The 13,907-nt window shown below is 36.1% G+C and overlaps 1 protein-coding gene across 1 annotated transcript; it reads left to right on the forward strand.

The window, feature by feature from the left end:
* Nucleotides 1–189: 189 nt before the first annotated feature.
* Nucleotides 190–13,328, forward strand: LOC131840999 (uncharacterized). Its single transcript, XM_059189229.1, has 7 exons — nucleotides 190–790; nucleotides 7,278–7,435; nucleotides 7,885–8,104; nucleotides 9,990–10,107; nucleotides 11,360–11,427; nucleotides 11,741–11,983; nucleotides 12,420–13,328. The coding sequence occupies exons 1-7, from the start codon at nucleotides 698–700 to the stop codon at nucleotides 12,978–12,980; spliced, it is 1,461 nt and encodes a 486-aa protein (XP_059045212.1). The 5' UTR covers nucleotides 190–697; the 3' UTR covers nucleotides 12,981–13,328.
* Nucleotides 13,329–13,907: the final 579 nt, after the last annotated feature.

Genomic DNA, 13,907 nt, shown 5'->3' on the forward strand with positions numbered 1-13,907 from the left:
TATTTTAATTTTCTTCAACATGAATTAATACTATATATTTATTTTCAAATATAAACCAAAATAAAAATAAATGTTACAACGATTTTTATTAGTGTCGTTTCACATGTCGCGCCCTAGATTCCATGTTGGCATTTACCTACATTTCGTTGTTAGATATAGGTGAATCAATAATTACAATAATAAATCTAGATGAATGTGTGTAACTAGGTCATATATACGTCCCTGGAAGACCTTTCAGAGTCCTGCCATAGCAATATTGTTATCAATTTGTTACCTACGTTTAAACAACAATAACTCTACAATCCGACATTATACATATAACAAAAAAAGAACACAAAAGTCCTTGAAATTACTAATCTGGAACGCAGCGTAGCACTTTTGTACAACTGCAAACATTATGTTTGTCTACAATTTCATTTGTCCAATACTAAAAGAACTACAGTTGGTCATGTAAGCCTCCACATTTGCCCGGGAAAGGTTCAGAAGCGGGGGGCAGGGCGGTTCTGTTGTAAAATGGTTAAGCCCCTAGTACTGTATGGGGAAGTCAGTGGCGCGCGACCCCGCGGGAGCGATAGATGGCGCGGGGATGGCATGGCGTCCCAGAGTAATAAATTGCGTTATTAACGCGAGTGACGTGCAGCAAGGTGCATATGCACCTTGCAATTTAATAGCTCCGTGACCAATGTGAGCGACCTCCATGTCGAAACAAACGCCATTGCTCGTCACAACCATGGTTTTCGCATTCTTCGCTTTGTTCTTACTTGGTATTTTAATTGCCAAACCTACACCAGTGAGTTTAAGTATACAATTCGCTTGCGATATTTTTGGTACTTGTTTTATTTTGTGATTTATATTTTTTATGTACACATATTCTTTAGTGCAATAAATAAAATAAATTGCACTAAAGAATAAGAATGCTGTCTATTATTTTTTCTTTCATAGTTGCACTTTATTTAATTGATTTTTTCCTTTATTATTCTTGTTAAAATTGTTGATAAAAATGTAATATACATATTTCATTAATATTAATAGAATGTACTTATTTGGTTAATATATTATGTGAAGTGAACTTTAACATTTCATTACATAGTAGAATTAATGATTATTTATATTATTTTCATAAAGAGAAGACATTGAATGCATTTATTTTTTTAAATTTTCAAAATAATCGTCAAATATATGTTTTGAGAGCGAGGTTAGAGACAACACATTATGTATTTACAATTATATTACCTCAGTTTGAGACCGTAAAGCTAGAAACTGCTCTATTTATAGTCCTATAAAGTCTACGTGATTGTACGTCGTAGCAAGGTTAGTTATCTGTTTTCGTGTCTACGAATCTATCTACGCTTCTACGTACTTTGCTACGTTCTATATGTCATTGGAAATGACTGCTTTCATTTGACAGAACGTCATCTTATTTTCCTTCACGTACGACGATAAAACTTATATAACTTATGTACTTATTTACCAGTAATAAATTTATAAACTCGGGTACTATTTCTCTTAATATATAGCTCAAAGCAGGGTTCGTGAAAATAATTAATTTTCAAGAATATGAATTTAGCGATCGATTCTCAGGAAAACATGGCGCCGTCTATCTGTCCTGCTCACGTATTTTCCCGCGAAAATAAAGGGAGGACGCGGAATTAAAAAAATAATGCGTAGAATTGCTTGAATTGCCAACTTTTAGTTCTTTAACGATTAATAGATTGAACATTGTTTTTCTTTACATGAATTAAATATGGTAAAAATTGTCGCCTCGTAATCAGAAGACGTACAAATATATTTTTTCTTAAAGATTAATTACAAAATAAAAATGAGAAAATGCATTAACAATTAATTATTAATTAATATTCTTATAACAAATATTAATTAATAATTAAATGTTAATAAATAAAATTTTACGGTATTTGTTTTGTTCATATTAAGTATTTTTTCATTATTTGTAGTCATTCTTCATAACGCTACTTAAATCACAATTAAAGCTAAACGTTCAGATTTTTTATGTAATATAAAATTTTACATACTTAGTATAAAATGCTGGCGAGTCCGCGGGCTGAGCCCTTAGATTTTTTTAAACTACGCAACGGATTTTATTGCAGTTTTTAGCAATAGATAGAGAATAGATTTAAGAGATTTATATGTACTTATAATACATGTAGGTACACCCTAGTACCTATTAGGGTAGCTGGTACTTATTGTCAAAATATTTAAATTAGACAATTATACATTAGATATGTCAGTGAAATGCCCAGAAATACACATTTAGGTTACATTTTAGGTATTTTAGTAGTTTATTTATTTATTTTATTTCAGTCCATTTTGCCGACTTGTTAGTAATACAATTTTCTTAAAGTTAATGTTAGAAAAATAAAGACTGAAATAGAGAGCAGCAATGGTTCAGGTACAAACTATCCAGTCTGCTGCAAACCAGCGCACCTCTCGTGTATTGTCCCGTTAAAGCATTCAACTCGCACCTCCACGAATATCTTTGTTAAATAAACTGTAGAAAGTAGTAAGCGAAGCAAAGCCTTTGAAGGAACTCGCATACTTCTGTGCAGTACTCGTATTCCTGTCAAGAAACAATGCACAGAAGTCGACGTAAATACAACTACAACCCTCTGTAGAAAGTTTCAAAGCACTAGGAATAACAGAGGGTAACGAGCATTGAATGTACGCTACGTTATTTCAACCAACTGCAAAAAAAGTAGGAACACAAATAAGTTACTACATACATGAGGATTTCAATTAGATTTATTTTTTTAAAACATGGTTTTACCTCTTAACGTTTTTAGGTGAGCCGATTTTAATGAGTCTTTTTTTTATTTGAAACCTAGTGCGTGGTTACATATTTTAGTTTAGATTTCGCCAGTTATTTATGAACTCTGACATGTATTGCGAACATAATGTTCTTGTCAATTGAATCTATATACTCAACTGGACAGTAGTGAAAAAATTATAATATAAAATAAAAAAAATTAAAATAATGAATAAATGAAAAACTATTTATTTCGCGGTGCATGTTATCCCTGGAATATCGGAATGTATTATAAAGTGAGGGACTTCGCATAGAAAGGTACTAGACCTTTATATGCGAAGTTCGTCACTTTAAAAATAAAAGAAGAGTATTTTTTTGTTGATTAGGAAACCTGTTATTAGCTATACTATTGATTTTTATGTTTTGTTTTTAACTATAATAATATATAAGTACTGTGTTTGCTGTTGGTTTCGAAATAAACAAATAACTGCGATAGAGGGTTTTTTCGTGATCTCACGTATAATTACATTCCTGTTCGTTTAAAGAGTATAATAATTATATGTGAAGTATATGTAATAATTCTTTATATTACTATGAATATTTGGGAACAAAGAAAAAACGTCTTGCTACTACTCAATAACGAACAAAGAAAAAAACACATTTACTCACAGACACAATTGATATTTTACTTTGAAATACCTACATACATACATTACAGTATGTTACGAGGCTACGAAATGGTTTAATTATTTCTACATCCACAGTACAGCTACATCTACAACTGCATACGACTATCTATTGAGTGTAATAACTAATTATATATTTCTATACATATATATTAAACTATACATATGTATAAGAAATATAATACAATTTTAAATAGATCTTAATTGAAAATTTTGAATTTTAATAGATAAATTCAATTTAAAATTTCTAAAAACAGAAAGAGAAACATCAGGTGTATATTTGTAATACATTTATTTGGGCTATTGTTGTAAATATATGGTATAAGGAGAAATAATGACATCAGTTCTTATTATATATATTTGCAAAGAGCTCTGCTCTAGTTGATAGTTACATTACTAGCTAGTAAACTCCTCCACCGAACATCACTCTTTATATACCCTACACAGCCGATAAATAACAAACAAGTCGGCAAGATTACAATTTTCTTTCTTATTATTATAATTGCTATTACAATAACCTATTATGACATTAATACATTACATTTTTAGGTATTATATAATCTACTTATTGGTATAATTATATAACTTACAATATTTACTTATTTTAGTATTAATTAGAGTATAAGTGACACATTTTTACTCAACACATTTATAAAGAAAACTAGTACAATTTGATAATTATCTATCAAGTGTAATGTTATGATTTTTATTCAAACTACACGAAACGTAGAAGCTACGCTGATTTGAACTTATATATTAATTAGTCTACCAACGTAGCGATATGTCTCACGATTGGATCCTCTGACCCTGCCAGTTGACGCGTCTATTTATTAAAGGAAAGAGTAAATTATATGTATCAGACACTGTCGATTGACACTATCCACTCCAATTGGATTTCGAAGACAATGACGTCTTTGATTACAATCGTGGAGCTGAAATTGTGAAGTTTTATTGAATAGAGTAATACCTATTATCGAGTTTTTGCTTTCTAATTACAAGGCGGAGGTATGTCTCTCCTTGTCTTAATAATGCTAGACTACTGAATATGTCTTCATGTTACAATCTTTACTCTGCGAGTTTATTGTTCTTAAGTTAATTGCTTTTATAATTATTAGGTATATTAGGATAAAAGGAAAAATATTGTACTTCTTTAGTGAGTGGTATGAAACTTCGCACACCTGTAGAGTAGGAGCGCAGAATGTTTTTATTTTTTTAAAACTGTACATAAAAATACATTAAATATATAAAAAAAACATACAATCATATTTGACAGACACGCAATAGAATTATAGTCATCGACAATAGATCCTTAAATGTGCACACTTATAATATAATTTAAATTTTAAATTAAAATTTTATCGAATTTCGACCCAATAAAGTATTACAAACTAATTCCATATTATATACACCCAATCCTGGTTCTAATCGAACCAGGTCAGCAGGTTATATATACCTATATATATATAGGTTATAACCTAAATAGGTCCTCTAGTAAAAGTCCCAGGATGCACGCACCTGTATCGATTTCAGTGTTTACAAGTCCCGTTTTTATTAGGTCAGCTAGGGTTTGAGTAGGTCAGAGCTAGTCATACTTGTCAGCTCGCTAGTTACAGGCAGCATCGCCCGGGCAAGTGGGGTGGGGTGGAAGTACTTACATACGGGCGGTGGGTGCGGGATTTACGGGTGCATATTTGATGCAATTATATACATATATTTCGTTCATAATAGTTTGAAATCAATAAATATACCGACGCGATGACGTCTGCATTGACAACCCAATTGCGGGTAAACTACGAATGAGCGAGAGGCGGGGACGCGCGGATGGATGGGTGACCGTTGAGTCATTCCAATTAGACAAGCAGATTCAACGTCACATAGCCATAGCATATTATGTCACAATTTAATACATTTTAATGTTATACTGTTATTCACACAAAATAACAAAATGTTAATCTTTAAAAATATAAAATTCATTGTAGAGCACCTAAAAAAACCTAAGATTCTTCTGGAACACCTGACCAAAGAAAACATCACAAACACATATTAACATATTAATTTGTCCAATTAGTATTCCTGTACTACCGATGGGATTTTTTTAAACCATTCCAATGCCACTGGCCGTACTGGCCTTTACAGCTTCACTGAACGATAGGAGGCGAGTGCAGATGGCACTCCAAACCTGTGGAAGGACTTATAGAACAGCAAAAGGCCAAGTCCTGCCTGGCGGGTACGACTTTCGTCTGAAGGCACCGCTAGGTGATCGAAGCTCAGCTCAGGCCGTAATTTCGATCCCTGTTTGAATTGGACGGGGTTCGATCGGAGGGACGACTTTTTTTTTATAGATGATAATGGAATGGTGCACCCGCCTGCGCTAACGGTTTACGCTGGCGGGGCACCAGTGGAGGATGATAGGATGAACATGAAGTCAGATCAGTTAGCCCATCGTGACAAATTCACCGGGAATGTATCACGATGGTTTCCAGGGGGAACCGCGTGGAGGTCGATCTGATATGGTACATTGCTAGCAATGGGATCATTAGTCCACATTATTAACAGTGCCCTTCCCCCCCGGAGGGACGACTAGGACCCCCGATGTGGAGCCCCGGACACAGGCAGGCGCTGGCGTGATGTCCGTTGTGCTGTTCATGTATATACGAACGACGCTTACCATCAGGTGACCGTCAGCTTGCTATTTCAGTTACATAAAAGAAACATAGTCACCGTTTTTGTAGGTACACAAGTTTTGAGCGAACGAACCCAAAAATGCAATTCCACGTTCCGCGTAAAAAGCAAACTATTTGAGAAAGCAAACATCCCTTTGATCAACGTACCAATTCCCAACTGCACCGGTTCTGAATGCGAACTTTGATATATACAAAATTGCTTTCACCGTGCATTTCAATTTCGTATTCTATTCAGGCAGTTTTAATTGCTTTTTCAGTTATCGCAGAATTGAATCATATATTTTTAAAATAAACAAGACAATTTTTGTTTGATAACTTATTCTACTTTCATTTTGTTATTGTATCATCATTGATGAAACGAAAGTAGAATAAGTGATGATACTTCCGTTTCATCACCATCATTAAAGTATTACATATACAAATAAGTGCAGAAGCTAAGCTAAATTAGTCTTAGGGATCGCCAACACGCATGTGAAACCCCTGGTGTTTCAGGCTCCCATAGACTACGGTAACCATTTACCAAGCTTAATTTCCAGCATCGTGGTATTAAAATGACCAGATTACCTTAGTACCAAGTAGCAAATGCTCCACCCCTCTTTTATGTTGTTAACCGGGTATTATTAACACGAATAACTTTTATTCATTTTATGGTAAATACCTTTATTGTATTTACCTGTCGTCGTTTCGACTAGGTTGCACTAGCCGTGTTCACGAGCTGACAGTCACGAGGGGCAGTACCTTCATTTACCTTAAAATTATCCGTGTTAAGACCCGGTTAACATTTCACATAATGTACTAGCTGCTCCCGCCACAACGTCCGCGTGGAATTTAACTTTATTTTCTAAAATAAAAGTAGCCTAAATTACTCCTTATTACATCATACCTGCCAAAAAAAGTCCCGTCAAAATTGGTCCAGCCATTTCAGAAATTAGCCGGAATAAACAGACCGACAGACAGATAGACGAAAAATATAAATAATGTTATTTTGGTATATGTACCGTATTTATATTCATATGTATGTAGTAAAAAACGGTTATTTCAATATTACAAACAGACACTCCAATTTTATTTATATGTATAGATGGTAAACACCAAAATTTTAAAATGGATATTGCACTGCCGTTAATTAACTTCTATGCTAAACAGTGCGCCGCAGAGTCAGAATGTGCTGACGGCAAGGTTTGTCCGACGCCGTGGGTATGTTGTGACTCTGGATGCTGTGCGCCCGTCAGCTCGCCTTCTCGCAGTGATCCTGATGAGCCGCTCAAGGAGCATGGATACTCCGACCCCTGGTACACCCAGTGGTAAGTTTCAAAAAATAAATCAGCAGGTTTCAAATTTGCTTTTGTTATAGGTATGAAGGAATTTCTAAATCACTTGAGTATTTTGTGTTTTTTTTTCCTAAATATATTTTTTATTTATGTTACCATACTTCACATCATACATCTTTAAAATATGAAAAGAAAGTCTGCTCCCTATATAGAAACAATAATGTATTTTGGGTTAAGCAGTACTGATTCCCTATAACAATAGAGTGACACAGAAAATATAATATTTATTATTGAACAATATTAATTTAATACTATTTTAAACTTCACTATTTGTAATATATAATAATCTTATAATAATATGTTATATTATAAATATAAGATCAATAAGGGAGTAATGCTATGTGCTAATCCGCTAGACCATCGAGGTTGACAAACCACTAACCAATCCCAATATGTATTTGAATCTTAAAATGTGTTCGCAGGCCGATTCTGTTCCTGCTTGGCACGTTGGGCGGAATCCTGATCTGCTGCATGTGGTGCCTGTTCTGCAAACGGTCCAGCTCCCAGCGCGTGTATATGTGTTCCCTGGCCTGTTGCGTCCGCCGCCCTACATCCAACCATGACTCCGCCGGCTCCGTCTACCCGCCTCCGCGCTACAGCCGATGTGGTTCCTTCCATCAAGCACCACCACCGTATTCTGAAGTGATATTTTTGTTGTGAAACTATTTCAGTTTGATGTCTATTTATTTTTGCCGGTTTATTTTTATGATACTTTTCATTTGGGAGCGATCGTACTTCTAGGCTGTACGGTTATTGTGTTGATGTTTGCATGTCTGTGCTGACTGTTCACTGAATTTACTCGAAGCAGGGATGTCAACCGTATAGAGATTAGATTGCGACATTTTTGTCCTTTGGTACGAGTACATTTTTATCAACATACAAGTTTGCATGTAAACCTACGAAAATCGATCTTAGATAGCCTAATTGAGTTAACAATTATTCTATAAATTTTTTGTTTTATGGTTGGCAACCCTATCTTGAAGCTTCTTTTTTAGATGTGGTCAAATATACGTCGTACAGCGGTAATGTACTACTTCAGTGCAGTGTCATGCGGGATAACTTTTGTTTTTAACTTACTTCGAAAGAGGAGAATGTTCTCAATTCGAATGTATCTATGTTTTATTTGTTATCTCATCATCATCATTCATCAGCCTGTGTCTATCCATGGTTGAATGCCTTTCCCAATAACTTCTACCATGTTCGATCTTTCGCCTTCCGCACCCATCCACTCCCGGCCACCTTCGTGATGCCATCTGTCCATCTTGCACGATACTCCGTCGACCCATACGCGGCCTCAACTCCTACCTCATAACATCGTATAAAATTCCATACCCATTAAACCCATCTTACTGACAGTACGCAGACAAAGATATTATCATTTATGGACTACACACCCTCGAACGCAACATGCCCACTTTTCACCCAATGCTGTATAGACGGGGTGAGAACTACCCGTTCTCACCACTACTGTCGTTTTCTCTTTCTGTGTCAATTCAATTTTTTTTTTTAACACAATTTTTTTTAATATCTATCAGATCTTTCACGACCCTTCGTCAACGATCATGGACCATAATCTTACACGTTCATAAAATCAACGGTATACAGAGTAATTTGCATACGAAACCGAACATCTTTGACTTCATGTGGAAAGTTCAGTTCATGGTCCTCTAAAACATGCTGTATAGAAATTATAAAACATGTTAATACGTGTTTTACTTAGCTATTCCCTATACAGCTATATCCCTGTACAAACTCAGTTACAATGCATCAATGTCTAACTTGGTTACTGGGATCATGCCTCATATTTAATTCACTTCAGTGACGCAATGTCATGGCACAGAGCCAAACAAGCTTAGCAAACTTGAACTGACATTGTATAGGACCTACTTTCGTAAGAAAGTGGCCAACACGTGCCGTATATGTATTTATGAGATCAAATTTTTACGATGTATGTTTACTAGTTATACATATGTATGATGGTAATATAGGATTTAGTGCTCAGTGCTACCACAGATAAAATATTAGAGTAGTACTGAGGATACTTACCTTTATACTTATTAGACTATTCCTGAGTTTTCTTATATATATAATTTTATATATAAAATTCTCGTGTCACGATGATTGTTATCATACTCCTCCGAAACAGTTTAAGCGATTTTTATCTAATTTTATATGCATATTCAATCAAAATTGCTTTTTCATCATTATCTTAATTTATATAATCAGGTCTCAAATTCTTTAGTGTCTACTATATATATATATTTTTCTGTTCTAATGCTATTGGCCGCAGATGGTCTTTGCAGCGGGGGCGAGTGCAGATGCAGACTCCAACCCCGCGGCGGGACTTATGGAGCGACTGTAGGGCAACTCCTGCCTGATAGATACGACTTTAGTTTGAGGCACTGCTGGGGTTCGAACTTCGGCTCAGGCCGTCGTAATTTGAATTTGACGGGGGATCGATCAGATGTCGTCAATTTACCTTTTTTTGGAATTTTTTTAATAAAATGCCATCGTCTGCTTGCTACAGGTTACTTCTAAACCGGATTTATACCCGCTTGTTATCACGTATAATGCGGAAGGTGATGCCAAGACAGGTGGTAGCTACCTCATGGTACACTATTTTAGAAACTATGTCATTGCACCTGGTGAGTACTACTTGGGTGAACGGCCATTATCAGTCATTTAAAATTTAAACTTACTAATATTATTACATAGTATAAAACGAAGTCGTGGTCGCTGTCAGTCCGTTCCTATGAAGATTAAATGTTTAAAACTACGTAACGGATTTTGAAACGGTATAGATAGAGTGATTCAAGAGGAAGGTTTATATATATAATACATGTACACCCGTGCGTAGCCGGGGCGAGTAGCTAGTATAATATAAACGCGAAAGTTTGTGAATGGACGGATGAATGGAAGTTTGTTACTCTTTCACGCCAAAATAACTGAATATATTTTGATGAAACTTTACAGCAATATAGCTTATACATTAGAATAACACAGGCTATAATTGAAAAAGGTATTATTTGAATTGGGCGAAATATAATGATGGGAAATATTAAAAATAGTAATGCGGCGCATAGGCGCGGGACTGGTCGCTAGTAACGTATAAAGAAGTTTTAGATACACATTAGTCTCATCGTAAGTTCAAGGTGCGATAGAGATATCCCTCTATCTCATATATTTGTTTTCCTTAACTCAGGTTTTAGACTGTATTTAGTGGTCAGTGGGTAATAGCTTTAGAGATTTAATTGAAATAACATAATTGTATTAACATGTCTACATCTTTGTTTGTCTGTCCTCTATTGTTAAGTCGTTGTACTAGTTCTGTGAATACGTGTCCAACTTTACTGGACATGTCAGGAACGTTTTTGAACACAAAGGAGGGTTGCGACTGGCGAAACTTGACTACAGTTTATTCATAATCAATTTGCGTTCAAATATATCTACTTAGAAAGATATATATAAAAGAAAAAAACAATTAATACATAACCAGCCACTAAGTATGGTACTCATGCATAAACGTAATATCTCCTTTGGAAAGTTTACACTCTATCCTAAGGAGATAAAAACCATCGCACCTAAGAATATCATTCAATTCTTGTCCCTGACAGGTTTAGGTAGCGAACTCTGAAAAAGGGCGAACAGAATAGATCTATGTAGGTCGCAGTACTACAGGTCCAAGTACCTGACAATAGCCCAAACACCCCTCCCCCTAAAAAAAAACAGTACTAACTCTTGAGTAACAATAAAGAACTCTTTTTTAGTGAAGTTAATTAAGTTTACATTAGTTTTAGTAACCCACCCCAAAAGGTTGTCACTCTGGTTACCCGAGCGTTGTTGTTCCCGGTGTTGATGTCGGGGCAAAGGGGCTCATAATAATTATATATGTTTCAGGCTCATTATCAGCGACAAGCACTGCCGAGTCGCTTAACTCCAGTTTCATATGCAATGCATCAAATGAGGTGAATATACTTTCAATTTCGATTTACTAGAAAATTCTATTCATATATCCGTCATATTCGTTCATTCGTAACACAACTTTGGCTCCACTTTCTTACAAGAAAGATATTTTAATTAATTTTACCTACTTGTACCTGGACATTTGATGTAGAGATACATACACTATTTTTAATCCCGTTCAAGAACGACACGAACGAAAGCTAATAAATAAGAAACTTTAATTAATTAGGAATAGCAACAGAAGAGTGACACCACTGGCGTATATGACGACGTTGTATCATGTTCAAGATAACTAACATAAAAACTACGTTTTAGGCAAATTCAATCATACCACCGCCTTACTCGTGTGCGAGCAACTACGAAGACACAGTCGGAAGGGGCTGCGGGCGGTCGCTTCTCCGCTCGTTGTCCTCGCTAACGGAGCCGCGCCCCCCGGCCGCCGCCCCCCGCGCCCGCACCGCTCCTGATATCGCCCCCATCGCACCCTCCACCCACCGTACAAGAGATTCAGCCACCACCTTCAGGGAGAATCTGATGACGTCGCCTGTACAACCACTGGTAATTATTGTTCCTCAAATACATTGTTTTAGAGTACTGGCATTATCGCGAGATGAGTCCAGGTCCCCGACGGTCATCCTTAATTCCTCATCCTTCTTAAGAGGCATACATCTTACCTGAAAACGTACAGGAGTTGGTGATCATAGGCGATGGTAATTACTTACCGTCAGAAGCTTTTATAGTGTTGCCCAATAGCCTTACGAACTTTTACCTAAAGCCTACAGCCTGAGCATTAAAACATATCTTTTGGGTCTGACCACATGGACAAATTATATGACATGATTTTGTTTATAAAATCCTGAAATAAACAGATAGTGGAATAAAAAATATTATCCACATTACCGACTTCGTGCAAAGTACCAAGTCTGCTTTGGTAAAACTCAATAAAGATATCATGTCAAAAAGAATGCTACGTAAGACTATTTTTATTTTTCAGGATACTTCTTTTGACTTGGAGTTAGAACTGATCGACTGCGAGATGTATTGTGATGGTGGTTGTAAGCCGCGCCTCGGCCAATCACCACCGACGCATCGGCCTCCTTCCAACGTTGACGACGATACCGTTTACGACCCTGAAGCATTCGGCTTACGGCATTTATTCACTTGTCCCTCACCTGAAGGCGCAGGCACCTGCGAATCTCCTCCACAACCGACCAGTCCTACACAGACATCTACGGAGTCGACGCTTCGCAGACCAAGTGACGAGCGGCGGCATCGGCGTCGTGATAATGTAAAAAAATCTTCCAAGGGAAGAAAATCGAGCTTATACATGCCTCTGGTTACACATCCTGTCCGAAATACTCGGATATCCCCTGGGGCGCGTACATCCTCCCGGTCTGCGCCTGCTACTCCTTGCAGTAATCTAGTCCCGAATCTTCTCAATTTCACACAAAGGGTGTCAGCATCGAGACACAGCTCAAGGTCATCAAGATTGGAGGAGGAGAGCAATCCTTTGATATCGGAAGCTGAATATTCTCATACAGACCACAAATTTTAACAAGTTTAAGAAGACATGTTTGTCGAATTACTTTTCTCTCTTTCTATCTCTCAGTGTATCAACAAATGGTTACAGTATATTGATGTAATAGAATAGATTGGTGTTTATTGATGTGAACTGTGAATTTCCCGATTTATCGGCCTAATTCATAAACCCACGCCATTATAAACCCTTATAACAGAATATGGTCTAAGGTTTATGGTGATGAGAATCTGAATGTTGTGACTGTTTAATCTGGCTCATTATATAATAGCGAGCAACCCTAGTCATTTAAGTAGTTAGTTTAATGTTATTCAAATATTTTACTGTATTTAACTATAAGATACGAGCTTGTTGGACCATTGTTCACTTGCCTTCTATTAAGAAATAAATAATTCTCAAAATGCCAAATTTGTGTTTTATTCCGTAACGTTCTTTGAATGTAACAAAGGAATTATGTAAAAAGGAATTATTTGATTCAACCCAATCATTTTCTATACCAAAACAAACAAAATCTGTCAAGTGATTTAGAATTGAAATGATACCTAACAGGTTAAGATACAAATAAATAACGTCTTAATTTTTTTTCGGACTACTCTAATGCTATTGATGGCAGCAAACCGCGGAAGGACTTATGGAGCGGCTGAAGGCCAACTACCGTCTGATGGATAAGACGTTATGTAGTATGAGGTCACTTCGAGGGGTTGAATCTCGGCTTAGGCTGTCATTTTTTGTCAGTCTTTGGATCCCCGTTTGAATTGGACGGGGCATGGATCGGAGGGAACTGTCCTAATGTGTTCCTTAATTATTATATTCACTTAGGCCTCTAGCAAGAAATTGTCGTATTTAAATACAAAGATAATGATAATTCTTTCTTCTTCAGTACATATCCGGAATTCGAAAATGAAGTAATGTGAAGAATTAAATATTTTTTTTACTGGTGTAAGC

This window comes from Achroia grisella, unplaced genomic scaffold (genome assembly GCF_030625045.1).
Source record: "Achroia grisella isolate CSIRO2021 unplaced genomic scaffold, CSIRO_AGI_Agris_v1 utg157, whole genome shotgun sequence".
NCBI classification, from domain to species: Eukaryota; Metazoa; Arthropoda; class Insecta; order Lepidoptera; family Pyralidae; genus Achroia; species Achroia grisella.